Genomic DNA, 26,969 nt, shown 5'->3' on the forward strand with positions numbered 1-26,969 from the left:
TGTTTTGTACTTACTGTCGACGGGCGATGAAATACATACTTTTCGCTTGCAATCATGAAACATGTAATTGTGAAATCATAGGACACACACACAGAATGGAGGAGAAACTCTACTCTAGTATGGGCACGCCTTAGGGTTAAGAGGAGATTTAACGCATGACGGCAATCTTGCCCTTGGCCATCCGCTTCTTCATCTCGTCCTTTCGCTGCTTCTCTTCCCACTTGGCACGAGCATCTGGATCGCTCGAGTTCATGGCCTGCTGGCGCTCCAGGCGGAGCTTTTCTTCGCGTTTGAGTTGCGCGGCCTGCAGCAAAAGAGCAAGAGCGGACCAAAAAAATTGTGAGCGCGATGCAGGATCGGGCAAAAGGGAGAGGTGTCAATTCGGGCTGTACCTCTTGCAGTTTCTGGTGCGCAATCTTGTTCAATTCGTCTTGCATCTGAGCGCGCTTCTTGTCTGCTCGCTGCTTGGACTGCGAAGGAGCAAACCAAAAACAACAAAAGTCAGCATTGATTGCAAAACAAAAAGAGTTCAGCAACACAACAAAAAGCGAGATGTCGTGCGTGCCTGAGATGTTAGTCGGGTGCGGGCAACCTTGTCAAGCAGATCAATGACCAACTGCGTGTATTCGACAGACTGGACCATGCCTCGCGCCGATCCAACCAGATTGAACGTCATGAAGAGCATGGGACGAGGGGTGGGTCGCTGGTCAGCCGGAACTCTGAAAAAAAAGCAAGCAAGCAAGATGGATTGCAAACTTAGCACAGGAAATTCCCAAACCTCTCCCCCCTCGGAAAAAAAAAAAGCAAAAAAAAGCAGAGCACGCAAACCCCTGGGCCACACCAAAAATAAACGTACTCGTTGTCGATCGTGCCTTGGAACTTGTCAGAGAAGTGGAAAACATCGAATGTCTTGGGGTTGGCACGGATGCGTTCGGCAAGTTCGGGTGTGATGAGCTCGCGAGCGACCTCGGGGCAGTCGGTATGAACAGCAAAGGACGCAGGCAGGCCGTACGATTCTCCAGAGTAGCCGGTCGTAAAGAAGCTCTACACAAGAGACACAATCAACCAAAATGAGCAAGTCAGTCGGGGACATGACAAAAAGCACTGAAACTCTGCCACAACGCGATCAATTCTCTCTCCAGCAGTAGTACAGTACAAAACAACGCGCCAATCTCCTCCTCCTCCCATCATCATTACTACGTACAAGATCGTGCATCTCTGAACGAAGCTTGGTCAGCTTGGCCTTGGGACCGAACGCCACCACAAACGTGTCCATGGCGTCGTTGTTCATCTCAACAGCGTAGGTAATCTTGTCGGTGGCGGGCTGCAGAGTGGTGGCAAACACCATCGAAAGGAGATCGGGGCGACGGAGGAAGTCGAGCGTGGTCAGCATGCCTGCGCAGTTGACGCGGCCGGTGGACCAGTTGTAGAACATGCTGGCATTTTCCGGGTAGAGCATGGCGCGAGACTCGGGATCCGTGGTTTGGGCAAAGTTCTTTTGCAAGATGGCGCCGTTCTCGCGAGCCCAAGCAGTGGCGAGCGTCGTGTTCTTGGAGCGACCGGTAAAGTAGTTCAGGACGTACACGACCATGCCGAGCAAGCTGAACAGTTCCGGGTACCAGTTGGAGAAGGTGAATTCGGGCAGGCCGCGAACCTGTGAGAGGATTAGAGTGTGGGAGGGTGGGGTGGGGTGGGGGGGGGAAAGGAGAGCGAGTGATTGAAGAAGTGAGTGATTTGTCAACAAACAAAGTACGGAGCTTCCTCCGAGATGGTAGAGATCGCCTTTCTTGACATGAACGCGTTCAATGCCTTGTTCTGCACACATGAAGCGCTGGGCAGGACTCACCTTCTGAACGCGCGGCACAGGGGCAACTTTGGGCGCCTTCTTTGCCTTGCGTGGCTTGGCCTCGGCATCCGACTCGCCAGCGGGCGCCGTCTCGACCTCCTGCTCGACAGCCTCCTCATCGTCATCACCAGTCGTAGTCGTCGTCGTCGTGGTCGCAGTGGTGGTCTTGGACTTTGCGGACTTGGCTGGAACAACGACCTCGACTTCCTCGTCATCGCCGTCGTCGTCCGTGGCTACGACCTCGTCTTCTTCATCGCCGAACGAGTCTTCTTCCTGCAAACAACAACAACAACAACAAGATGATGAATGATGAATGATGATGATGACATGAGCCCCAGCCACCCCAGCAGTGAGCGTTGGGACGTGTCGAGTGCTTGAAGCGGCGTTCTCAAAGGGACCGAGATCGCAGCTCTGCTGTTACCTGTGCGCTGGCAAAGAGGACGGGGCCGGCAGCAGCAGCGAGTGCGGGGTGCAGCTGCTGCACGGAGAGAGTGTTGGATTGACTGCCGAAGAGGGTGGTGGTGGTGGTGGTGGTGATCGAGCCGTGGTGGTTGTTGGAGAGCGACGCGGGAACGGCGCTGATGGACGCGAGCGCAATCACCACGAGCACTGCGACCAGCGTGGCAGCGCGCATCGTGAGTTTTATGGGAGTGGGTTATGCTTTTGGATTTCCAAACAAAAAACAAAACAAAAATATATTTTTATAAAGAAGAGAAAATGAATGAATTGAGGAGTTGGTGCTGAAGCGAGGAGGCTTTGAGAGTGGAGCGGTTACTGCAATCCCTAAAAACGCCGTTTTGCGACTGCTGCGAACGCGAAACTGCGCTGCTGCAGTGCCATTGCGAGGAATGAAGAGAGTAAAAGAAAAGAAGAATGAAGAGTAGATCTAAATCGAAGGAGCGAAGAACAACTGCAAACCATCAATCAAAGGATCATTGAGCGAAAGACCAGATTTGACGGATTTCAACAATGCTCAGCAGTTGCACCCACGCAAGGGGAGACGAGTGGAAAGAGTCCTTGCTTGCACACTTCAGAGCAGTGCCCTTGTTGTTGAATCAGGCCCTTGTGCACGACTCTGACGACGTGGCATCGTGGAGCTCGAGGGCAAAGGTGAATGTCTTTTGGCGGACGAATGGCTGGCATTTGATCGATATCCCTCCTCAGCACCAACGTTCATCGCCATCGATTTGATGGGCACAGCAAGGTCCAATCGGTGCTACAGGAGCGGCTTTTGACGGAATTTCATGCCGCCCTCCTCAACAGAGTGCTTAAATGGAGGAGCTGTCAAAACAATAAAAAAAAAATCAAGAGCAATGTTATTGGTTGAAATGTCAAAGCCGCTTCAAACGACGCCGCCGTCGCTCAGCCCCATGCCGCAGACCAGCACGCACGATCGTCATGTGCGTACGTGTATGCGTGTTTGAGAGTGCATGGTGCGATCGCACTGTGGATGGGTGTCTTTGATGTTTTTTTTTTTTTCAACTCCAATCTCGCCACCTGATCGTCGTATTCTGGCGTCGGCGTTCGCGTTTTGCGTGTGGTGCAATGCGCTTCATCCATCTGTCATGCTTATTGAAGGGAGAGGGAGCGGAGAGGGACTCGTGCGTGACACGGCGTTTCTTCTGTTGCTTGCTGTTTTTCTTCTTTCCTTTTTTCCCTGGTGGGTTGAATGATTTTCTTTTTCTCGATTGATTTTTATTTTCCTTCTGTAAAAAGCATGACCATAAGCAGCACAGTAACGCAAAAAAGGGAAAAAAAGACGACCACATTGCAACTGCTGCTGCGTTCAGCGTGTTCAGCACTGGGCGCCCCTTTCACCCCCTACCCACCAATACCACCATGGTTATTGATGCGAGGTCATTGCGTGATTTATCGAGAAAGTAGGAGAGCACAGAGCGCAGCCTGGGAGCTCGATTTCAGCTTGCAGTTTGAAGTCAAAACCAAAACTCACGACTGAAAGAAAAACAAAAGAAAAACGAAGACATCAGCCAGATAGCATCTCATCACAGTCTTCTGCCATGATGAGGCTTCATAAAAGAACCAAGCTCACCATAAACGACACGATGTCGAAAACAAAAATCACTTTGACGTGTTCAATCAGTCTTTTTCATGGAATCACACGCCTCTCCCGAGACCGCATCGGTGCCCTCTTCCGGGACTTCTCCCGTGGCTCCTCCCGTGACTTCTGCCAAGCGTTCAGCAGAGGATCCTTCCGGAGGTCAATCCAAGCGTGCCAGAACCGTAAGTGGACCGAGACCTGCCTGTCATTGTCTGTCATTGTCTGTCTATCGGCGTCTTGGCAGTTGCGCGCCATTTTTTGTGGACCTCGTCCACTCGTCTTCGTTCCTTGTGCAAAGCGTGAACAGTCTTTGTTGTAGAACTGCCACACCGCGATCATGTCGCCAGCTAACACATCATCTCTTTTTATTTTCTCAAAACTAGGAGAACGACGATGCATCCCAATCCCCTCCTCAACCGACTGCTTCAACTGATATGCAGACAACGCCACTTCCAGAGCTTGCGCCTCTGAAGAAATTTGGTGAGTTGTCGATTTTTAGAGCCTGCATTTCGAGTGTACAGTCGATGTTGACGCGATTGCTTTTCAGGCATCATTCAATCAGATAAACGAATCACGACACTCTATAACGCGCTCATGACTGCGGGATTGTTCCCATCTAACCACGTCTTTACCTTCGAAGTGAGTTTTGTTGCACTACCACCGTATTCAATGATGATTGGTCCCTTACCGATATGTGAGCAGAGCTTCAACATCGCAGAGCTCTCTTACCAAGATCCGCAGGGGCTTGTCTTGCCAAATCTGAGACAACACTACATCGATGTGACATCACGCATTGACAGCAACGTGGACCCGCGTTCCTTTCCAAGCATGGTGTTTGCAGGCATTCCAGGCATCGGCAAGACCCGCGCCATGTACGAGTACTTCAAGTTCGCCTTCACGCGGCGGCAGGGCGCGGAGATTTTCGTGCCGCTATACGTGACCTACAACAGCTCAACGCAGTTCTCTCCGCTTGATGTCGCACTCGGTGGTGCGCTGAGCATCGCCTATCGTGCGCTTCTTCGGTTTTTTGTTCGTGAGCCAGACTGGTCCGTCGACAATGTGAACAATCTTCGCCAAGTTATCGGCGCTGTGACGCTTTCCGAGGTCCTTGCGATCATTGCACTTCACGCACAGAGGTACCCGCCTGATTGCAGAGCACTGGGGGAAGCACCCGTTGTTGATCCCGCAGCTGCTGCGAGCCAAGTCCCTCGTCGCCCAGTCATGTTTGTGCTTGGTCTAGACGAGGTCCAGCAGTCTTTTGGTGTTCCTGACACTGTTTTACGGCCCTCGCCCAATCCATTCTTCCAGAATGTCTTCATTGCGTTAGCGTCGGCCGCGATTCCTGAGCAGTCGTTCTACCATTGCGCGTCGTTGTTTGCCGGACTCCTCTACAAGCCCTTCGCTGAAGTCGTCATCAAGTCGTCATTTGAAAGCACCAGAGTGTCACTGCCTCCTTTGTCGTTCGAGCAATCGAGATCATGGCTGGCAGGCGCAGTGGCCCAAGCCCGTGAAACAACCTGGCCAGAGCTTTGGCCTGCTGATTACAATCCTGGGACCGATGAAGGCGTTCTTCGACTGCTCATCTATGTTTCTGGGCACGCGAGGAGTCTGCATGCTCTGTTTGACGCTCTCAAGCAAGTATCCGTCACTTCGCGCGCCGGTCAACAAGCAGGCATCTTGGCCACTGCACTCGACTCCATTCGGAGCACAATTCTGCAACCCCTACGCGACAGACTCCAAGATTTACCGCTCGAAAACATCGAAAAGCTGCTGTGGTGCGGCTTGCGATCAATGCCGAGTGTGCGTCTCGCAGCGCCGTTGAACTACAGCGTCACTCCTGAGGAGTTGGAACAGCTGTACATCGGCTCGTTCGAAAACTCTGGTAATTTGGTTCTCATGTCTCTGCCTGTGGTGGACGCGTTACTCCTGCGCTTGGAAGCAAACTTCGTCGGGAACGGGCAGGCTCCTCACTGGTGTGAGATTTTGCGCACTGTCCTCAAGTCCAGCTACGGCAAGAGCTCAAAGAGCTTTGAGACGGCCTGTGCTGCCGCCTACGCTCTTCGTCTTTGCACCTTCGCCAAGTACCGGCCTCCCTCGGGAGAAACGCGTCTCTCAGATCTGCACGCCGGAGCTGCATTTGCCACAGTGTCAAAACTCACCGACATGAAAATCAAGCTTCCTGCGCCAGAGTCGATCAGATTGGTGGATTTCACGGGGAAAAACCAGGCGCTTCAGCGCGCGGACGCAAACGTTGGCCACATTTGCTACGACCAGCTCCACACCGCGTGCGTGGACTTTTGGACGGTTCACGACACGCTCACCCAGGTACATCAATAACAGATTTGGTAGACTGCTTTGGATGTCTTCTTGGTTGCTTGCCGACATGGCTCACGCATCTTCTCGCTGATGGACTTGCTGCTGGACTGATAGGACCCGGGGAAGGGGAAGCAACCGGCAGGTACTGCGCCCAACCAAGTGAAGGTGCGCTCAAATCATTGCATCGTTGGTTTGCTAGTAGAAGGGATGAATGGACTGATGCATATGACCGTCATCCAAACGGCAACCCGCAGGTGGTTGAAGGGGCGGATGCCAAGCTTTTTCGATCCGCCAGCTTCACCACCTCCGTGCAGAGAAAGCACACAAAGAACGCATTGAAAGTCTTGAAGACGCAATGGCCGCCCAACACAGCATTCGCGCACGGCTTTTTCGTTGACAGTGCCGTCTCGCAAGACTTGAAAATTCGGCCACATGTTTACGTCGTCTCCCTGGAGAACTATCGCGATTACTTCCCGGTGATGCTTTGGCCGATCTTCGGTGTGTTCGCCGAGCTTGTTGGTTGCAGAATGGATGGCGTATTGGGCTTTGCACGCTCACAGACTTGTTGTGCTGTAGACGGCTTGGCTCGCCTTCACTGAGCGAACGACCCGATGCTGCTGCTGCTGCTGCTGCTGCTGCTGCTGCTGCTGCTGCTGATGATGATGATGATGATGATGATGATGATGATGATGATGATGATGATGATGATGATGATGATGATGATGATGATGATGATGATGATGATGATGATGATGATGATGACTAAACTGACGTGGACGATGCGCTCCGGTCATGCGTGCAAGTGCCATCACCCTTTGTTGGCACCTCCTCCTCTCCTTCTTGTTCGTAACAAATTTTCCCAAAGTTGCATTGTCGCTTGATCGCGTCTCTTCCAAAGCGGAAAGATTGTTCGAGATTGGGTGGTGTATTGTGTTAGGATGTCTAGTCATTTATTTGTGCTTTTTTACATTTCACACTTATTACACACAATGCTGCCCGTGAGCGAGGAGACCAAGGACAAGCTGCGCAAGGCCACCGACGTCGCCAAGACGGTCGTGCACTGGGGTTTCCTGCCCCTCGTCATCTACCTCGGTACAAAACAACCACCACCCTCAATAAACCAGCACAACAATCGACCATCACCAAAGAGCGGGAGAAAGAGGCGGGAGAGAGCGAGTGGGAGGAGAGGGAGAGAGCCGAGTCTTGGCCGCGTGGGACTGGAAGCAGCTCCGGATCCTGCGGCGCTGCTGCTCCAACCGCCCTCGACCAAACGGGTGTGAATGGTATTGCGCTAGATCAGGACGGATTGTCAGTGGCCAGACAGGGGAGGCGGATCAGCGCATTGAGCAGCGCATTCAGCTTCAATCATTTCTCCTTTCTTTAAGTCGCCTTTCCGGCTTGGACTCGTTGGCTGATGCTGTTTTGTTTGGTGTTGGCACTTTTTTGCTGTCATCTTGGATTCAACGACAGGCATGACCACTGGCGAGCCGCGGCCATCCTTGCTGACGTGAGTCGAACTTGTTGCGTTTTGAATGAAAATTTGGCTGCAATCCGCATTGGCGCTGACTTTTGATGCCGTTCATGTTTGAATCATTCTGGCAGTCTTGTTAGCCCCCTTTGAAACAAGAAGAACACCTGAACAAAACGCTCGTTTGAATATTGCTACTTACTGGGGGGCATGAGTGGAGTTGCGAGAAATTTTGTGTCTCTTTTTGTGTGTTTTCAATTGCATATTAAACAGCTGCACACCAACACAACACACGGGGCAACCCGTCAATGAAAACCTCCCCGTCTCTTCAAGGAAGACAGAGAGGGAGGAGGGGAACGGAGGGGAAGCTTCACAAATAGGACGAAATATTGGAGAACGGAACGATCGGCGCGGTTGATTCGAGATCCACCGCAAGCAGGAAGCACTCAACAGCTCGATCGTGCTGCTGCTGCAGCTGCAACACAGTGCCAAGGTTGTGCCTACCAAGAGTTCAGCCATAGCCATCGCATGTGGATGAGCACAACTGGCGCGTGAACCAAAAACACAAAGCTCCTTCATGACTCTTACCACGCAACATGCGAGCTCGTGTCAACAAGCGTTGCCTCTGTCAAGAACTTTTCCGCGACCACGAGATCACCCTGCTCGCGAGCAACAATGCCCATGTGAATCAGCGCCTCGAGATGATCCGGCTTGATGGCAAGAGCTCGCTCAAACTCGAGAGCAGCGTCGGCGTACAAGCGCTTCTTTTCGGCAACCAAACCAGTCTGCAAGAGAGAAAAAAAAACGCAGATGAGAAAAAAAAACTCAATCAGTACCAATCAACCAACAACCAATCAACAAACAACCAACCAAACAAACAAACAGCTATCGCTACTCCAATCACAAACGCAATTCGCGTGCTTACTATAAAATAATACGACTCGAGCAGCGGGTAGAGCGACTTGGCCTCCTTGAGACACGCGGCCGCATCGGCGTACTTTTCCAGAGTGATAAATGTCTTGGCAATGTGCACCCAGATCAAGATGAGCCAGCCTTGGTGGAGAGCAGCGGCAGTGTTGACACTGTTGGCACCGCCGACAGTGCTACCGTCGTCCCCGGCACGACTGGACGCCGCTTCGTTGCCACCAGCACTGCTGGAGGCGGCGCCTTGGGCGGTGCTCGCCTCGCCGTCCTGGTCGGTGGCAGACAGGCCACCAAGCTTGTGCACAGTGGAGCGACCATCCGCCACGAGCTTGTGGAGCAGTCGTGAAGAAGATCGGGGCAGTGCGCCGCTGGTCCCGCTCGTCACCAAAGTCAGGTAAAGATCGCGCCATTGCTTGAGCATGTGCGCGTACGTGTCGAGGGCGACAAGGGCGCCCAAGTGCTCCAGCTGGAGCGAGGCCTTTGTTAACAACACGGCAAAGGCAGCGGGCTGGGTGGCGAGCACTGCGTCGCAGATCTGAATGGCCTTGCCGTACTCGCGCTGCGACGACAGAATCAGCGCCATGAGATGCAGCGCGTCGTGATCGCCCGGATTGAGCTGGATGGCCAGTTGGCAGTAACGAATGGCAAGCGGCATCTCGCGAATGTCTGCGTAGGCGAGAGCCAAATGCCGTGCAATGTTCGCATCGCCTTTGTCGAGCAAATGCGCCTTGTGCAAGGCTTGCAGTGCTGCAGTTTGAAACCCCTTCCTGTCTGCAGCAAAACGAGCTGGTTGGTGGGGGCGGGGAAAACGAGAATTGAGAAAATAGGAAAACAAAAATACAAGTCAGCAAACCAATACACAAAACCAAAAAACAACAAAAACCCTTCAACGACCGAAACCCAACAACTCAAGTTTCATACCGTGACTGGCTTTGGCACGGTACGACAGACCAATCACTTGGTAGGTCTTGACATCCAGCGGCTGTTGTTTGCGAGTGACAACGGAGGAGGCGGCAAAGGCAAATTCCAGCGCTGTCGTGGTGTCGTCCAGACTGTTAAAGCACACCGATGCGCCCAGCAACAGCGGAACCACATCAGCGGGGGTACGGTGCATGTGCGAGGCATCGGCGCCCGGATGGAGCTGGCAGGCCTCACAGAGCACGTGAGAAGCCCGTCGGTAGTGGCCGGCAGATAACAAGACAAGTGCAAACTGCAACCACAGGTGCGAATTGCGGTAGGAGAACTTGAGCGAGCGCTCGTAGATGCCCACCAGGACGCCAAACAGCTTTCGACGCGAACACAAGATGGCAATGCGGTCGTAGACCGAAACAATGGCCTCGTACAGCTTGGGGAGCATTGGATGGTCCAACCGCGTCAACGCCGTATGCTTTGGAGGCTCGAGCTGGTGTGCAACCACCGACACGTGCTGGTGGTGGTCGACAGGTCCCGTGGTCGAGACTGTGGTAGCGTCGCCGGCCTTCACCTCGGCGACCTCGAGCAGAGTTGGCTGGTGAGCCATGTCTGTCTCGCCGTTCGTTGCAGTGACTGTGAGCATGGGAATCGATTCCAGAGACGAGCCCCTGTTTTCGAGCGGAAATTCTGTCGTGGACGAGGATGTTGCGCCAGTGGCCGAGGCTGCAGCAACGCCAGCCGCCGATGATGCATCCGTGGTGGCCGTGGTGGATTCTGACGCTTGGGGCACCGTTGCAGAAGAGCTGGCAGGAGCCTCGGACGATGGAGCTCCAATCGCCGACGAGGTGGCAGATGGAGGCTGTGTGCCGAGGGGCTGCATTGGGAGTTGCTCTGGAGCTACGGATGCCGACTTGCGGTTGGCCTTTGTCGACTGCTTGCCTTTGCCTTTGGCGTCCTTTGAGTTTGGCGTCGCGGGAGCAGTCTGACTCGAGCTGCTGCGGTTGCTGCTGCCACCGTTGGCATCCGACGCGGCGGCAATGGCTTGGTTGCTGGCAGCCAATGCAGCTGCGGCGGCTTCGGCCTTTTTTCTCGCGTCCTCGGCTTCGGCAGCGGCGGCGGCGGTCGCGCTGGCCACCTCGATGGCTTGCTGCAAGGCGACTTCTTCTAGCAGTAGCAGCAACAGGGCATCCTCCACTTCGTCTCCGGGAACAGCAGTGGAGTCTTGCGAGATGGATCGGTTGCCGGTCGACAGCGACCGCGAGTGGCCCTTGCCGGTTGTTGCCGGGGCGAGGCTAGCGTTAGTGGCCAGCGTTTGAGCCCGCGTGTAGGTTGTTTCACAGGTCGTGTAGAGCAGCACGTCCGACAACCGGCGCATGGCCAGCTGGCGCGTGGACGTCTGCGAGACCAAGGGTAACCGAATGATGCGACGCAGCGTCTCGATGCACTTGGAGACGTTGTCCGCCTCGAGATAGAGTGCCGGGACGCGGAAGAGCGCGGTGGTCATGACACCCTCAAATCCAATGTTGCCTGGCGATGCGGGGAACTTTTTGGTGGCAATCAGCACGGCGCGATTAAAGTACTTGAGCGCCTCGCGCTGCAATTCTGCCGCTTCTGCGGGCGACGCAGTGCCGGCGCTGGCAAGGCGCTCTTTCACGAGACCTCGACAAACGAGTGCTTCGGCACCCAGCATGGCGGTTCTCCGGTTGAGTGCATCCAGATCGCTGAAAATCTCTTCCAAGTCCAACCGACCAAAGACGCGCTCACAGCTCGTCGAATCGCCAAGGCTGTAATACACCTGGGCAAGCACAAGTTGCGCCTCTACCATAACTGAGCTATCTTCCTTCCGTTGCTGCGACGCGGCGCGTTCCAGATGCGGAATTGCCTCGGCGAGGCTGGCACGCAGCGGAGAGTAGGACGAGCTGAGCACCGATGCCTTCGGCGTGGCAGCCGCAGCCGCGTCGGCACCACTTCCAGCGGTTGTGAGTTGCATGCCGGGAGTGAGTCCAGACGTTGCCCAGCTCACCACAGAGCCGTGCGCGGCCAGCAGATTCTGGAAGAAGGCCTGGCGGTGTTGCACCAAGAATCGCTCGCCGATGAGCAGTTCGCGCGGCTCTATCAACAAATCCAGTGGGCAACCAACAAGTCGACGGGCCAACAAATGTGGGAGATTCAGTGAGGAAAGAGTACCGTCGAGTGCAGGTGCAGGTGAATGCGAATCTGCAATCTGGCTTGTATTGAGTGTGTTTGGTTGAGTTTTTTTCTCTCCCCCCCCCGCTTTCCCTGAACTCTTCTCCATCATGTCTGTACATCCACAAGATGACTCCTCCGCTGTTGAAAACGGGGGTGGACGGGGCTCATGCTTGGGAGGATGAGATCTCGCAGAAAGTCCATTTCGAATGCAAGTCCTGACGCTGCCGTCCCAATCACCCGACCGCCCGCACAACCACGGGTCCACCAAACGCAACCCATGCTGCCTGTGCTGCCAGACTGAGGGAGAGCGAGAGAGCGAGAGAGTAGCTGTCGCCCATTGTTTGATACTGACCAACATCGTTTGGAAGCGTTCGCTCGTGGCGCTCGACCAGCTCGGGAATGGCCGTCCAATGGCCAGCGAGGCGCACTCGCTCAATGTCCGACTGAAGCTGCTCGTGCGGGCGGGCAACCGCGATGGAAAGGGGGGAAAGGGGGTAGAGCAGTGAGTTGCATTGAATCTCCATTGCATTGAATCTCCATTCAAGCCTGCATCCCCTGAGCCACCACATCCGAACAGTGAGGCCGGTCTTGATTCAACTAGAGTTTTTGTATCCCACCTGGGCGATGGTCTTTGGAGTCGCCTTGACTGCCGACATTTGTGCAGGGGATTCTGAGCGACGATGAGAAAAAAAAGCGAGACTGAACCACACACACACACAAGGCTCAGGCTCAACAGTCGGAATCTCATGGTGTGTGTTTCAAAGACAAATGCAACAGCAACATGTTCACTGGAGGAAGTGGACTACAACTTGGATCCCAGCCGCCCTTTGCTGGTTTCTGATGGTTCGCCCCCCTCCTCCCACTTGCAGGAGATACTTCCAGTCCGATATATCGCTCTACACTCGAGATCACACTCCAACATTCTCTGCCATCCTGGTTTGTTGTTAGATTTGAACTTTGCACCCTGCATTTGACCTTTTGAGCCAATTCGTTTGTCAAGTTCGACGTTCGCTCGTTCAGCCATGGCCGCCGTCCGACTGGGACTGAAGCCGTCTGTGCAACCGCCGCGGCGACTGCGAAGCACCCTCGCGCTGGCAGTGGCGGTGGCAGTGGCGGTGGCGGCGATGCTGATGGCGGCGGTAGTGGGACTGGCGTTCGCAGACGAAGCCTCCAGCGGCGCCCGATCCTCGCCCTCGTCCCACCAGGGCCAGCCCAAGATCGTCCTGCGTGATGTGCACGGCCGACTGCCGCCGCCAGTGATGCGCGTGTCGGCCGAGGAGTGGGCTGCTCGGATGCCACTGCCCGACCCAGCGCTGCTCAAAGACCCGCCACCGCTGTACGGCACGGAGGCATACTTTGCCGCCGAGCGCGCAGCCAAGGAGGCGGCAGCTGCTGCTGCTGCAGGCCAAACCGACGAGAACAGCAGCAAGAAGCCGAAGAAGAAGAAGAAGAAGGCGCTTGACGAGGATGCCTACGAGGCGTCCATCGAGCACTTCAAGCACGTCGACGAGCAAGTAGTGGATGGTCTCGTTCAAGACGAGGACCAGGAGCAACCAGCGACAGCATCCTCTGGCACCAAGCACGACAAGGCATCCTCGGGGCGACGCGGCAGCAGCAGCAGCAGCAGCGATGTCAAAAAGCCCGTCAATCCATTCCAAACAACCAGCAAGACAAAGCGCTACCAGTTTGAGCGGAATGTCCACCATCGCTCAGCCCAGCTCGCTCCGAGACCAGAGCCCGACCCGGCAGATCCACTCGGCGGGTTTGCATCCGATTCCGAGGAGCGGAAGGACTTTCTCGATATGCTCAAAAGGTACAAAGACCTCGACGAGGCCGTTCAGGACGACACTCGCGACTTGGTCACCTACAACTTGGGCCTCATGTACTTTCTTGGGCATGGCACGCGCCGTGATCGAGTGCGCGCTGTCGAGCTGTACACGGAGGCGGCGCACCAAGGGCTGGCCGTGGCCATGAACGACCTCGGCTGGTGCTACATGAATGGGGTGGCCGTGTCCAAGAACGAGGAGGAAGGCGTGCGCTGGTACCGGGAGGCGGCCGAGATCGGCCTGCGGGAGGCGCGAACCAACCTGGGCATGTGCTACCTCGCTGGCTCTTGCGGTGTAGGCGTTGCGAACAGCACGGAAGCGCTCAAGTGGTTTATGATGGCCGCGCTCGACGGCGTGCCCATGGCGCAAGCTCAAGGTGGGCTGTTGCTCATTGAGCGTGGAACTCGAGAGCGAACAAACGCAGCACATCAGGTGATGCAAGAGCAGATGGACCGCCATCTCACCGCCTACCAACGCGATGGCGACGACAACGCAGATGACAACGAGGCCGCGCCTCCACCGCAGTTTCGTCCAACCCTCGCCATGGAGAAGGAGATTGAGGAAAAGATAGGCAACACGGGCTTGGACGACATGTCCCGTGGATTAGCCTGGCTCCAATTTGCGGCAGACGAGCTGGATGGCGATGCCGACGGTGGCCTGCCGTTTGCGCAGCATGCGCTCGCCATGCAACACATCCGGCCCGCCTCGGCGGTGCTGTCTGTGCTTGAGCGCAATGCCACGCGGGCACTGGAGTTGCTGGAGCTGGCTGCACGCACCAACTATCCTCCAGCGGTGAGCGAGCTCGTGTCGCTGCACAAGAACGGCATCCGTGCAATGCAACCATTCCGCCCACGAGCCGAGTTCCGGCAGCCGTCCGGTATTCCCATCAAGAAGCCCGACACTGGCGAATTGAAGCGAATTTTCGAGCGCGACGTGTACGAACTCGTCTACCGCACTCCGGCTCCAGCATCCCTCACGTCAGCTGCATCGTCAGAGCGCCTGCCGCGAGGCCTGTCAGCGCTTCCCCTTGCCATATCTCCGCCCGTTGCCGAGCAGGACAAGGTGGTTCGCCGCAACCCGCAAAAGTACCTCGATTACCTGCATGCTGCTGTCGAGCTGAACGTGACGGACGCACTGCTCGAGCTGGCCACCCTCCATCACTACGGAAGCGAGGCGATTTTCAACCCACCACCTCCATCCGACGACCAGCTGCAGGGGCTGAGTGAGCAGGATCGAGCGCGCTTCCTCGCTCAGCGAAACAACCGCCCCCCAGTCGTGCCGCACCGCCCCATCCCATCCGACCTTGCGCTTGCTTTGGACTATTACAAGAAATCCGGCGAGTCTGGCAATCCGCAGGCCTATCCAATTCTTGTGGCATTCTACCAGCGAGGAATGGTGAGTTTGAATGATGGAGAATACTTGTTGGTTTTTTTTTTGTTCGCAGAATGTGTGCTCACGTTGTGGTTTTGGGGTTGTTGTTGCGCTCAGGGGACAACGCCAAGTCTTGCAAAAGCTGCGTTCTGGCAGGACAAAATCAACACCTACGAAGCCCAGCTCCATGCTGAAGAGCGACGCGCTCAATTGGAGCAGAACGCTGCGAGGGCTGCAAGGCGGACCGACATTGGTCGGCAAGCATCTGGCGACGGCCAGAGTGACATCCAAGCCTCTACTCCCCAAACGCAACCAAGACGAGTCACTCGTATTGCCAAGTCCAAGCGCTTGGCCGAAGCACTCTCAGACGAATTTTGAACGCACACACACACACACAAACATTTGCAGATTGTATTACGACTGTTGAATAACTTTTTTGATTTCTTGCTGTTTGAGTTTTGATTTTTGATTTTTGTATTGGTACCTGAATAAGTTGGTTTTTTTCTGTGTTTTGTACATGAATGCATTTTTTGTTTTGTTTTCGCTTTGTGCCACTCCTTCATTCGCAGCCGCTCAGAGCAAACACAAAATGGACGAAGCCGAGTTTCGCGCGCAAATCCGCGCTGCTCTTCAACAGCAGACCACTGAAGTGACGACCGCCGCGGGACCCACTGGATCTGCTGGATCTGCCGGCAAGTCTGGCACCAAGCTCGTGGCCATGCTGCCGGGACTGGGTCTGAGCCAGCAGCAGCAGCAGACGATGACGGAGGAGGATCGGCGCGCGCTTCCGGCCGTGCTTGCCGAGCTCGATTTCCACTACCCGCTCGTGTCGGAGGCCGATCTGCAGCTGTTCCGACGCTTCTTGCTGCAGTACAAGCCACTCACGCCGTCTGCATCGACTGGCATCGCCGTTGGGAGCGGATGGCTCACCGCACGCATGGTCGCAGGGCTGGTCCATGGAGCAACGCATCGGGTCGCGTCCGGGTCCACGCACCATGCCGGGAACACCTCGGAGGGTCTTCAGTTTGCCAAGAAGGTCACCGAATCGGAGGGCTCTGGGAGTGCGCCGCCTGCGAGCCAACCGGCAGCCAGCAATTCTGACAACTCTTCGCGCAGATCGAGTTCGCCAACTCAGCCAACGCCGCTCAGTACTCAGTTTGCGCTGACCTGCCACGCCGTGCTGGTCAAGCTGAGCGCCAAACTCGTCGACGCACTAGCATTGCGTTCTGATGCAATCGAGCAAACATGCTCGACGCTGAATGCCAACTTTGTCAACTTTGTTTCGCCAGCTCATACAACAATCGGGCATGCCGAGTTTCTACCGCTGCTAAAGCATGGCGGGCTTCACGAAAATGCCCCAGGCTCGGAGGATTCAGCATTACAAGACGATTTGCCGAGTGATTCTGGTGGTAGGTTGCGCACACAGCACATTGACAACGTTGGCTTTGGGGTTGAGATTCAAAAAATGGAGCTCTGAACGTGTTGCTTTGTTCAATCATCTAGATGCAGCCTTGCAACAGCCCGAGTTTGTCGACATTGATGCCGCGGCAGAAGATGACGACGACTTTGAGTGGGAGTCCATGGACGATTCACCCAACACCACCAGCACGCCGCTTTTCGGCGCTCTTTCCCAAGGTGCTGCAAGCCATCAACAACCGTGGCAACACTGTCTTTCTTCAATAATGGGCCTGTTGGATGCAATTTCTCCGGCGTGTTTGGCTCCTGCTTTGCTGACTGGCCAGCTCTCGCTGTTCGACACAATCCAACCGCTCCTGCAAAGCCTGGAGATGATTCGAGCACTTCCCTCACAGCCTTCTTCGATTTCTTCACCTGCACCTTCCACGTCCGACACACCTATTATTGCCGTGATGCAATCTTCCCTAGCGCCGTTGCTCTCGAACGTGATTCGCGAGCTGCTCTCAACGTACATAACATTTGCCTTGTCACTCGATCCAGCCACCACGCATTCCGCCGTACTCGAGCGTGTTGCAGACTTTATTCAGAGTGCCGCCTACCTGTCTTCGGCTGTGGTCAAGCTCGTCTCCGCGGGCAACATCACTCTCACATCGGCGGCCGAAGCAGCCAACGAGCGCGTGCACCGCCTCGAACTCTGCGGCAGTTTGTGCGCAGCTCACACGGTCGGAATCAGCTCGTTGCAACGAGATTTGAGCCATGCCTCGAAAATGGCCACCGAAGCGAACGAAGGCGCCGAGCAGTCACAACAGCACGACGAGAAACAAGAGCAGCGCGCCGTCTTGCAAAAGCAGACGAAACAGCTGCGCCGAGCCATTACCAACTCGCTGTTGAGTGGGTTGGACTGCGTGCTGCCCTCTTGCGCGGCGCAATTCGAGCATACGGTGAGCGTCCTGCAAAGTCCCACGCCAGCCACGCGCAACGATCTTCATGCATTGAATGACACGTTGACGATCGTTCGATTCCTCGTGGATCACACGGAGCGCGGTGCCCCGTTTACGCAGCTCACCGCCCGTCTCCAAGCGACGTTTGCGTGGCGAAACCTCCTCCAATTTGCAGCGCTCGCCCACTCTCAAGGCGACGCCTCCAACCCCGATTGGCTGCTGTTGCGACCCTCCTGGCAGCACAGCCTCGACACAATGATGGCGCTGTGTGTGTCCCAGAGTCGTTCTCTGTGCGAAGAGGCGGTTGCCTTTGACGCGATGGCGCCTGCCTTGTTTGCCAACCACACCGCGCGCGTGTTGGCCACGTTGTGGCACGCAGCACCCGAACAGAGCGATGCCGACGCCCCGCAGCACGCCGGCCGCCTTGTTGCTGCCATTCAAGTCGCCGGCAACGTTGCCATTTGGCATCTTGCAGTGTGGTGCGCCGCTCACAGAGCCGCGTCGGACGAGACTGCTTCTCTCGTTGCGAACACGCAAGTGCTGGGATGGCTAACAGCCGGACTCGCGAACGCCGCTCGTCTGCCGCGCAAACTTCACGATGCCTACTACCAAACAATCGGGAGCTATGCCGAGCAGGTGGCTGCTGCCGAGTTTGCCACAGATTTGCTCTCTCGCTCGGCAGCACCGTGGCTCTACCAGGCGTTTGACCAGTTGAATACATCGGTATGTGTTGTCGTTCATGCATGGTCTCAAGGGAGAGGGTATCAAGAGAGAGAGAGAGAGAGAGATTTGTGCAACAACGAAAACAAGAAGTTTTCATGTCACTCACTCCTTGCTGTCTTTTCTCGACTCTTGCGCTTGCTATTTGCCTCTTCTTTTGCCAATCAGCTACTGAATGCCATGCAGCAGCAACCCTCAGTCGCTGGACCTCCGGTGGTGGCGGGTAGCGGAATGGCAGCGGAGGACGCCGATGAAAAGCGACAGCAGGACGGAAACCAGACCAGGCGTGCGCGAGCGGCGGCCATTCGTGCAGTCCAGGCGGTGTGCAAGGCTTCGATGGCGACTGGAAGTGCGAAGGGTGACTAGACAAACACATACTCGTGCAGTATTTTCGCCGACAAAGCACACTTTGTTTTGTAACAGTGTATTTTTATCAATAAAAATTGGCCTCTGCATCGTTCAGTTGATCGCCGAACACAAAGAAACAAAAAAAGCAATCCGATTTTCAACCTGATGGCGGGTGGCAGAGTGCAATTACTGACGGGACTTGGCCGAGCGGCGACGGGATTTGCCTGGTCGCGGCGCCTTGGATTTGCCACCAGCACCGCCGCCAAACTTCTTGGCAACGCCAGCAGATTTGAAGCCCTTAGGCAGAGCCTTGTTACGAGCAAAGTTGAAGGATGAATCGTCCGACGCAGAGTCGCGAGTGTTACGCTTGGACCCTCGCTTCTTGCCACCGTTGCCATATTTGTCGTTCTTGTACGAGCGCTTGGAGTTTCTGTCTCGTTGCGAATCCATCATCGATGGGGAGTGGGACGAAAAAAAAAGGGGGGGGGGAAGGAAGAGAAAATTGAGCCAAGGGTGCTGCAAAAAAGACAAACAAACAAAAAAAAAAAAAAAAAAAAAAAACCCAGATGCGACCTCATCACACTGTCAATCGAAACATACGTCTTTTGCGAGTGGGACTCCTCCTTGTCCACACCAATGTTGAATTGGTCGTCGCCATCGTCCAAGAAATCGGGCTTGGCAGATCGGTCTGTTTTTCAGGACAAGGAGAAAATCAGATCAAAACCATCCATTCGTCAATACTCCCAACAAAAAAACACATGAAGCAAAACAAAAACCGAGCAGCAATCGTTACCCTTCTTAAACTTCTTGATTGCCTCCAAGTCTGAGGTCTTTTGCTTTTGCCGATCCTCAAGAACTTGCTGTTGCACCTTCTTGCCAAACTGCTTCATCTGCCGAGACTTCTTTGCCTGCTCGGAGCGCTCAACTGCTTGGTGCTCGCTGAGAAGCGCCTCGCGCACCTTGCGCATGTGATCGTCTGTCTTGACCATTTCCGCAAAATAGTCGTCTGGGCGTGTAAACTTGATGTTGGCTGCTGCAAGTCGCGGCCGGGCGAGCTTGACTGCCTCCAACGCTTGGTTGTAGCTGTTGACAAAAAAAGAGTTGCAAGAGCAAGCAACGATATGGCGGGTGAGCATGGCATGCAATGGATGAACGATGCTGAGCGAATAGCATGTGTTTTTGGCCTCAGCCCCTCCGATCTTACAAGCTCATCTCGCGTTTGAAATCGTCTTGGGCATCGTCCAGCACAATCGGGACAGTGGACACCAAGTCAAGGCGCTCTGCCCACGGGAAGCTCGCATCGACTTGCTGTGCAATGTCGCCCAATCGTTCGCGAAGTCGTTCCTGCATCCAAAGCACAAGCACACACGCGTTTTGTCTCGTCAGCGCCGGTTCAACATTTTCACAGTTTCACCCCAATTGGACACCCCCACCCCCGCACACACACACACACACGGTGTGACTGATGGAGATTGCGCAGTCGGCTTGGCATTGGAGTGTGGATTGGACGCCATGTGGAATCGCCCCTCTGCAACTGAAGCAGTCATCATCCTGCTCTCGCCACTCCTCCATCCACTTTGACGCTCGCAGTTGACAAGTTGCTTTGTTTTTACTTCGTTGTTGATCTTGGGGCGCTGCGGCACGGCGGCGTCGGCACGGAGCAGGCCGGCCTTGAACGCCTGGGCGAGCTCTTCCTCCTCGTGGATGACTCCGTCCTCGAGATCGTCGTCCTCGTCCGACTCGTCCGTGCTCTCGTCGTCCGAGTCGACGTTGCTGTTTTGGGCAGCAGCAGCGGCGGCAGCGGCAGCGCGACGGGCAGCAGCGCTGGTCGCAGCAACAGGCTTTCGTTGGCTGGCAGCAGCAGCAGGTTTGCGAGCAGGCGCACGGCTGAGCATGAGTATTTGGAAAATGAAGAAACGAGAACTGGACATGTCATGGATTGAAGACACGGTTGTTTGCAAAATGAACGCATCAAAATCAAAATGGTGAGATGGAAGGCGAGGAAAAGTGCTCGACTTCAGTGTTGGGTGGAAAACCAGAAACGTTGCACCGTTTTCGCAAAGTACAGTACAAAAGAGTCCAAACGACGTCAAATGTGTATTTCAAATGCCATATGAAGCGATTCAACCAGACAGCAGCGAAGAACTTTGGTCACTGTCAGGAGGGAGGGAGGGAGGGAGGGAGCAGAATGTGTTGCGTGCTTCTTTTTTTAGCGCGATCGCTTCTCGTGATCCAACAGCTTCTTGTGGATGGCGCGCTGGCGATAGATCTCGTTGGTGAAAGGACTGTAGATGAGGTGAATCAAGTCCGCAAGATCAAGTGAGCAACACGAGTGGTGGGGAATCTCCAACAAACTCCAAAGTGCCAAACAAAATGCCGAAAAAAAAAACACCAGCGGCTAGAATGCAGCATGTTCGGCTCACCCTTCATACTGCAGAGCAATCTTGTACACAACGCCAACAATGAAAGAGAGCACGAGGCCAGCAGGGCTGCTATTCCTGTGATTTTGCAGAAAACAAGCACGACAAAAAAAGCGCAAGTTAGGGGAGAAATTCCGCATGCAGCAAACGCGACGGTTGAATGCAAGCGGTGGAATGTTTCATGGCGTACCAGAGCGCGACGCCGACAAAGTTCATGGTCGAGCCCCAGTACATGGGATTTTCAATGATGCTGAACGGGAAACCGGTGACTCGAGCGTCCAGGAAAATATCGCAGTAGTCACCTGCGTTTCAAAAGCAGATCAAATCAAAGAGAGATCATTCAAGGAATGCCCCATCAAGTGAGCGTCCAGCGCGGGGGTGGGGTAGCGCGCACGCAGCATGACAAGATCACGGAAAAAGACGCGTCGAAGTGGCCGTACCGAGATACGTGCCGGTGACACCAAGCATCCACATGGACGAGAGGACAAAGACAACGCCAGCACCCGCCAGAATGGCACCGATTGCGTGAACCAGAGCGTTGTTGAGCAGCTCCGAGGTCGACTGAGCCTCCATCGCAATTGCAAAGCTGAGCAAATGCAGCATTCTGGTGTGAGCATCACAGAACACTGCTTCTACTCTGTCAATCATCCAAGCATTCAACACGTTTTGCTACGGAATCGTACAGATAGTCGCGCAGCAAGCCCAGGGTGAAGATCGAGAAGGCCAACAAGTAGCACGCGTTGTACTTTCCGCCCAGTGCTCTGGTCAGGAAGCGCGTCTTGTACTCGCGCCGAGCGACCTGGGGACGGCCACACAGCAACCAAAGACAAGGGCAGCAACAAGTCAGAGAGGATTGACAGTTCACATCCGAACAAGAGCAGCTGCGAGGCCCGAAAACGAGTAGTGCCGCTCATAAGCCGTTTTAGCGCCAAAGCACGCTCACGGAACGGGATCACCAGCAGGCGACTGAAGATGATGCGTGCATCCAAGAGGAGCAGCTACAACACCGACCACAACAAAGGGGACACACTACGCACAATGTTCCACGCGACGGGGTTGAAAACAATGGACGCGGCAGCGAGCAGAAAAGTCGGCTCAGACCACACGATGGATGGCATTGTGAAATACAAGGGGGGGGGGAATAAGACTGTTGAAGCATACTAGGTAATGCACAGTATACTGCATGGCGAGAAATCACAGTTATAACAATGGGTTGTTGACGGATGAAACTGAAAACCGACAACCAAAAGTTCTTGGCATCGAGAACAGAACCACCTGATTGTATGAAACAGAGCGCTATTGTAATGAATAGTTGTATTGTTTTTGTTTGAAGGGAATACACTCATCGCAACCTCTCAACATGTAACTTACGAGCTGGATCATCTACAATAAGAAACAGAGAAAAGAGGACAAGTGAGACACAGTGATTCAACACCAACAAAACAATAAGGAGAGTGTGCAGAAACCAATGAAGAAAGTCAAAGAAAAAGAGCTCGAGAGGGAGAGAGACGAAAAAGAACAAAAGTCAGCCCGCGACCGACAGTCGCAAATTGTCACTCATACCGGTGGAGTCCACAGAGAAGGTTCGATTTACTAGTGCCGAAGCACGTTCAGATCTCTGCTTTCTCCACGTATGACTTGCGTGAGAGTCATCATGAAAAAGATGAAAACGAAACAAAAAAAAAAGGCGCTTGGCCTCAACAAGGGATTGGCCGTAGCAGGGCCCCATTGTACGCTGAGGCTGTCACTAACGTCACCGAATGCTCCCAACCAAGCGACGATAGGCGGAGGCAGGAGGAAAGCAACGAAAGTCAACTCACACCTGAAAAGTCTTGTCCGGGTCATCTCAGTCCATGGTGCTGGCCAAACAGCCCCGTCGACGGAATGTCTACAAGTTTAACACAAAAAGATGCAAAAGTGAGCGCGACAGAACCAAGAGTGTCAGAGAGAGAACGCGAAAAGAGAGCGATAAAAGAGAAGCAGTGATCAGAGTTGCACTTGTACTCAACGTGACCCCATTTTTGGTGACACTCGTACGGTAATTCCAGATAATTTAGTTCAACATTTTTCATCATTGTGAAAGACGACAAGGAAGAGGGCAAAGAAAATAATAAATAAAAAAAATAAAAAATAAAAAATAAAAAAAATAAAAAAATAAAAAATAAAAAAATAAAAAAATAAAAAAAAAATAAAAATAAAAAGAGCTTTGCCAAAAGCACATGGTCGAGCACATGGCGAAGGATAAAAAAAAAAAAAAAACGATCCCTACCATTCGGTCGACTGGCGCTGCATCGCTCTTGGATTCGTGATAGTGCAGCGCACATGGTTATGCTGCAGCAGTGGTAGCGGCGTCAAGATCGCCAAGCGGCAAGCGAGAGGAAGGCAAACTCGGTTAGAGCATTCTGTTTCGATTAAAAAAAAAAAAGCTGACAACGCGGTCAATGCAGCATGGACGGAAGCAAGTGAGATATAGCAGTGAAGACAGGCAAAGAGCAAAGGCGGGAGAGGAAACAATGCAGAACAGCGAACAGAAGGAAGGTCAAAGGAAGGATGAGAGACGAACGACGAAAGAAAGAAAAAAAAGGGGGAAACTGGATTTGCCATCAGACAGTATGAATAGTAAGATAAGAATCCGCATATGCATCGGCCCCCAGCATGCTGGAAGCTGAAGATCGGAGTATTGGCTTATAATAATCACTTGGTGATCCAGTCACAAAAGGAAAAAAAAAGGGAGCAGGAGGACGAAGAAGAAGAAGAAGAAGAAGATCGAGAAGATAAAGATGAAATTGCATAAAAAACTTACAAAAAGAAAAAGAGACTGGCGTTTTTTCCCATTTTGGATTGCCAAGCTTTTGTTGGATTGAAAACAGCAGCACCACCCGTCCAACCAAGCGCTCGTCTACCCCTCCACACACTGTTCTTTGAATGATCAAACAATCGAATTTAAATCGCTTTTGGATTGGGGTCTTTTGGAGCGAGTATGAAATATCAGTGGAGAGTTGTTTGAATTTTGTGATTTTCGCAAGCACAGAACCCCGAAGGGTTTTGTGCTTCAACATCAGTCTAAACAGTGCATTGTGGGATAGAGTCAAAGGAAAAGGGTGCAAAGAAAATCACTTGAAATCAGTTCGTTTTGATTGGGTTTTGAAAGCTTTTTAATTCAATGAGAGTGATCCTCGAAAGCTTTGCTGTCCCACGAAGTGAGGATGGCATTGGTGCGAGAGGATCACTCTATGTTGTGCTAGAAATGACCAGAGAAACGAGGAAAACGGAAAGCCAGAATCAAACTGCTCTTCTTGCATCGACAAGTTCTTTCCACAGTGGCTCGTCATCTGGGTTGTTTTCAGGGTCGTCACAAAGTGTTCAATTTAGGGTAGCGACCCCACGCAACCGCAACAATTTCAAGCCTGGGGATGTGGAGTACAGCGGCAATTCGTGCTCGCCAAAGCAGAAGAGTACAATGATCGCACACATCCAGCATTGAAAAAAAAAACGAGGGAAAAGCGTTTGGAAGCGCGATCATCCCACGGAACAGCGTCGATCTGCTGTGCAAGATGCGACAATGCGACCATCTCGGCGTCGACGAGGCCTGTGAGTGTCGGAGACGAGCGGACGCCTGTTGCAGTCGCACTGGACAATCTGGGAGTGGTCGATTTCTCAGCAGTGCTCGACGCATTGAAGGCTGGCGAGGTCGATTTCACAGCCGAGCTCGATGCGTTGGAAGCAGAAGTGGTCGATTTGACGGCAGTGCTCGAAGCATCAACATTAGAGCTTAAAACATTGACAGAAGGAGTGCTCGAAGCAGCGGTGCTCGTTGACACGAGGTTGGCGGTGGCTGCGGAAGGCTTTCGCGCAGTCGAGTTGTCGGTTTGAAACGGGATGGCTCGATAAAGGCATTCAATAAGCTCTTTATAACGGGCTGCCAAGGGTTCCGTTTGACAAATCCGGTCGGGGCTTACAGGAAAGGGGTGAACACTCCGGAGCGTGGAAAGTAGAAATGCTGCATCAAAGCGATTGGTTGGTGGCTGTTGGAACAACCATTTGTCGACCTCCATTGTCCCGCGCACAAAAGCAACCTTGCGTTGAGCTTCATTTTTAGTCGACTTGCTGGATTTTTGAAGCTGAGCGTCGTCGAAGAACTCGTACACAAGAGCATCCTCATGACAAAAGAGATGAAGCGATGCAATGTTTCCACCTTTCATGAGATTGGTATTCTCCAACGAGTCCGACAGAATGTTCTCGTTGCTCGAGGTGCTGATCAGTTTGTCGAAGTCACTCTTGGTGCGTTCAACATGCTTCTGAAAACGCATCAGAGCATTGTGACGTTCGGCGAGGTCACCGCGTGCTTGTCCTGAAGTGTGTTGGGTCAGATCATGGATTGTTTTAAGGACTGTTTCCAAGTCATCGCTGACGCAGCCAAAGGCAGTCAGCGCTTTGTCGGCTGTTGCGGCCTTGCTGATTCGACCAAGAGCCTTCTCAAAGACCGGTAAAGATGGTAAAACCGTGGCGTTGGCCCTGGAAAGGGCGTTCCATTGCCGAAGGAGGAGGATGAGGTCTTGTCTGAAGTCTTGAAAATGAGAAGAAATTTTCTCGTCTCCCACAGCAGTCATCAACCAGTAAAAGCTGATGTAAGAATCCCAAAACGATGTAGCCGATGTCAAACGGGACGGATCGATAGTTCTCCAGCAAGGCACTGTGGAAGTCGATGCCGAGGCAGGGACTGTCGATGAAGTCCGATCAAGAGAAAAAAAACTCATGATTTGAAAACTGAAAGAGATCCCCAAAACAAGAAAAGATCACTCTTTCCTCCATCACTCTTTCCTCCATGCCGACACTTTACGACCTTGCAACCAGCAATCCTGTCATTGGAACCGTTCTCAAGTTGGAGGCGAACTCGCCCCCAGGCAGTTGGCCAGTGGTTGGAGCGATGCAAATCCCGCGATCAGCCCTGTTCAACATTCTTTTTGAGTTGTGCGACGTCACTTCACACAATATGCGCCATGTTGTGTGTGAGCTGATGCTCGATCTCATCTATGCCCGCTTTGAAGAACCATCGAGCAAGTCGACGCAAGACGTTGCAGTTGTTGGCAACTGTCTCGACATCTCCGGGCGAGTTTCGTCATCTGAACTGCCACTTCGTCCAGGCTCTATTTCGGCAAAAGAACTAGAGTGCTACATTCAAAAACTGCTCCCAGACGCCAGGTCGGCCTATGCTGTCACCACGCTTATCCTCTCTGACAATGAGCTCCGGAATCCAGACATGGCTTACGCCGCCGCGGCTGTTCAATTGCTACCATTGTGCCGTGCAGTCAAGTTGCGTCGCAATCGGTTTGGCTACGGCACACCCGACCGCGCTATGATTGCCGAGCTGCGTAAGATCGTCGAGAATGAGTCTGTCCGATTTGTCGATGTCGCTGGCGAGATGTTCACTGGCAGTGACTGGCAAGAGGCGTTCAGCGACTGGCCTGAGGCCCTCTGGCAAAAGCTTGTGTTTATTCCGCTGGTTTGGCTGAAGGGACACAACTGGAACAACCCCGACATTTGCGGGCCGTTCGTGGCCGCATCTCGAGCATGCCATGAGCGCTACTATGCCAGCAACGAGCCCGAGCCCATCTTCTGAGGTTTCTGGTGCTCTCTTTTGCCTGAACCATGCTTCGGAAAGCCTCATGGCGATAACCATGAAGTCTCGCTTTTGGAAGGCGTCGAACTATCGAACAATCGAAATGCGAGCTGGTGAATCGTAAATAAAAAAGTGCTATCATCGCAGTTATCACACACAACCAACGGCTGCTTTTTGAGCGATCGACGCCCAAAAGTCGCAAACTTCCCGCTTGCTTTTTGTTTTTTTTGCACAACTTCCTCGACTGAGTCACGAAGATCTGTCTCGGGAGCGGTAGTTGCTTGGACCAGTTCTTTCAGCGGCTGTGGCTTGTATGCAGCGTTGAGATAGTTCAGGATCTGCCGTACAAGCTGCAGCACACTGCTCACTCTGCTCGTCTGAGAACGTGACGTTATTCGTAGTCATCCACTCTCTCAGCAATCTATCACAGACTTCAATACATGTACTGTAGTGCCCGTGTAATTTTTTCCACCGTCACCAAAATTAGCTGCAGTACATTCTTGCTCTTGATTGTCTGAGTGCTTCCCAGGCACTCTGATAGGCTGAACAAGAATCACAATTACCGCGGCTTGCAATGCGACCTCCGCAGTGA

The 26,969-nt window shown here is 53.5% G+C and overlaps 10 protein-coding genes across 10 annotated transcripts; 5 read left to right on the forward strand and 5 right to left on the reverse strand.

Annotated features, from left to right (window-relative positions):
• Window positions 1-41: 41 nt before the first annotated feature.
• On the reverse strand, window positions 42-2,528 carry CAOG_02263 (hypothetical protein). The gene is made up of 7 exons (XM_004348963.2): window positions 2,268-2,528; window positions 1,847-2,119; window positions 1,205-1,654; window positions 857-1,044; window positions 566-719; window positions 393-470; window positions 42-304 (listed from the first exon to the last, which is right to left on the reverse strand). The coding sequence occupies exons 1-7, from the start codon at window positions 2,478-2,480 to the stop codon at window positions 149-151; spliced, it is 1,512 nt and encodes a 503-aa protein (XP_004349013.2). The 5' UTR covers window positions 2,481-2,528; the 3' UTR covers window positions 42-148.
• A 1,427-nt stretch (window positions 2,529-3,955) lies between these two features.
• CAOG_02264 (hypothetical protein) lies at window positions 3,956-6,987 on the forward strand (the record flags this gene model as incomplete). Its single annotated transcript, XM_004348964.1, has 7 exons — window positions 3,956-4,087; window positions 4,289-4,385; window positions 4,453-4,544; window positions 4,608-6,230; window positions 6,336-6,386; window positions 6,476-6,723; window positions 6,798-6,987. The coding sequence occupies 7 exons, from the start codon at window positions 3,956-3,958 to the stop codon at window positions 6,985-6,987; spliced, it is 2,433 nt and encodes an 810-aa protein (XP_004349014.1).
• A 142-nt stretch (window positions 6,988-7,129) lies between these two features.
• Window positions 7,130-7,980, forward strand: CAOG_02265 (hypothetical protein). The gene is made up of 3 exons (XM_004348965.2): window positions 7,130-7,313; window positions 7,692-7,728; window positions 7,824-7,980. Exons 1-3 carry the CDS (start codon window positions 7,160-7,162, stop codon window positions 7,840-7,842), a joined length of 210 nt encoding a protein of 69 aa, XP_004349015.2. The 5' UTR covers window positions 7,130-7,159; the 3' UTR covers window positions 7,843-7,980.
• Window positions 7,907-12,405, reverse strand: CAOG_02266 (hypothetical protein). Its single transcript, XM_004348966.2, has 6 exons — window positions 12,333-12,405; window positions 12,068-12,164; window positions 9,535-11,637; window positions 8,615-9,399; window positions 8,278-8,474; window positions 7,907-8,189 (listed from the first exon to the last, which is right to left on the reverse strand). The coding sequence occupies exons 1-6, from the start codon at window positions 12,369-12,371 to the stop codon at window positions 8,060-8,062; spliced, it is 3,351 nt and encodes a 1,116-aa protein (XP_004349016.1). The 5' UTR covers window positions 12,372-12,405; the 3' UTR covers window positions 7,907-8,059.
• A 252-nt stretch (window positions 12,406-12,657) lies between these two features.
• Window positions 12,658-15,437, forward strand: CAOG_02267 (hypothetical protein). Its single transcript, XM_004348967.2, has 2 exons — window positions 12,658-14,936; window positions 15,030-15,437. The coding sequence occupies exons 1-2, from the start codon at window positions 12,738-12,740 to the stop codon at window positions 15,288-15,290; spliced, it is 2,460 nt and encodes an 819-aa protein (XP_004349017.1). The 5' UTR covers window positions 12,658-12,737; the 3' UTR covers window positions 15,291-15,437.
• A 55-nt stretch (window positions 15,438-15,492) lies between these two features.
• On the forward strand, window positions 15,493-18,443 carry CAOG_02268 (hypothetical protein). The gene is made up of 3 exons (XM_004348968.2): window positions 15,493-16,321; window positions 16,416-17,992; window positions 18,158-18,443. Exons 1-3 carry the CDS (start codon window positions 15,502-15,504, stop codon window positions 18,353-18,355), a joined length of 2,595 nt encoding a protein of 864 aa, XP_004349018.1. The 5' UTR covers window positions 15,493-15,501; the 3' UTR covers window positions 18,356-18,443.
• On the reverse strand, window positions 18,398-20,251 carry CAOG_02269 (hypothetical protein). The gene is made up of 5 exons (XM_004348969.2): window positions 19,951-20,251; window positions 19,542-19,681; window positions 19,131-19,420; window positions 18,938-19,025; window positions 18,398-18,767 (listed from the first exon to the last, which is right to left on the reverse strand). The coding sequence occupies exons 1-5, from the start codon at window positions 20,230-20,232 to the stop codon at window positions 18,524-18,526; spliced, it is 1,044 nt and encodes a 347-aa protein (XP_004349019.1). The 5' UTR covers window positions 20,233-20,251; the 3' UTR covers window positions 18,398-18,523.
• Window positions 20,252-20,421: 170 nt separating this feature from the next.
• On the reverse strand, window positions 20,422-21,895 carry CAOG_02270 (hypothetical protein). The gene is made up of 6 exons (XM_004348970.2): window positions 21,795-21,895; window positions 21,441-21,556; window positions 21,198-21,343; window positions 20,948-21,059; window positions 20,761-20,835; window positions 20,422-20,622 (listed from the first exon to the last, which is right to left on the reverse strand). The coding sequence occupies exons 1-6, from the start codon at window positions 21,873-21,875 to the stop codon at window positions 20,547-20,549; spliced, it is 606 nt and encodes a 201-aa protein (XP_004349020.1). The 5' UTR covers window positions 21,876-21,895; the 3' UTR covers window positions 20,422-20,546.
• A 2,214-nt stretch (window positions 21,896-24,109) lies between these two features.
• Window positions 24,110-25,514, reverse strand: CAOG_02271 (hypothetical protein; the record flags this gene model as incomplete). The annotated part of the gene is made up of 2 exons (XM_004348971.1): window positions 24,110-24,164; window positions 24,286-25,514. 2 exons carry the CDS (start codon window positions 25,512-25,514, stop codon window positions 24,110-24,112), a joined length of 1,284 nt encoding a protein of 427 aa, XP_004349021.1.
• CAOG_02272 (hypothetical protein) lies at window positions 25,502-26,541 on the forward strand. Its single transcript, XM_004348972.2, has one exon. It carries the CDS (start codon window positions 25,583-25,585, stop codon window positions 26,375-26,377), a length of 795 nt encoding a protein of 264 aa, XP_004349022.1. The 5' UTR covers window positions 25,502-25,582; the 3' UTR covers window positions 26,378-26,541.
• The last annotated feature ends 428 nt before the right edge of the window (window positions 26,542-26,969 follow it).

The sequence above is a fragment of the Capsaspora owczarzaki genome (genome assembly GCF_000151315.2).
Source record: "Capsaspora owczarzaki ATCC 30864 unplaced genomic scaffold supercont2.3, whole genome shotgun sequence".
Taxonomy (NCBI): Eukaryota; class Filasterea; order Ministeriida; family Capsasporidae; genus Capsaspora; species Capsaspora owczarzaki.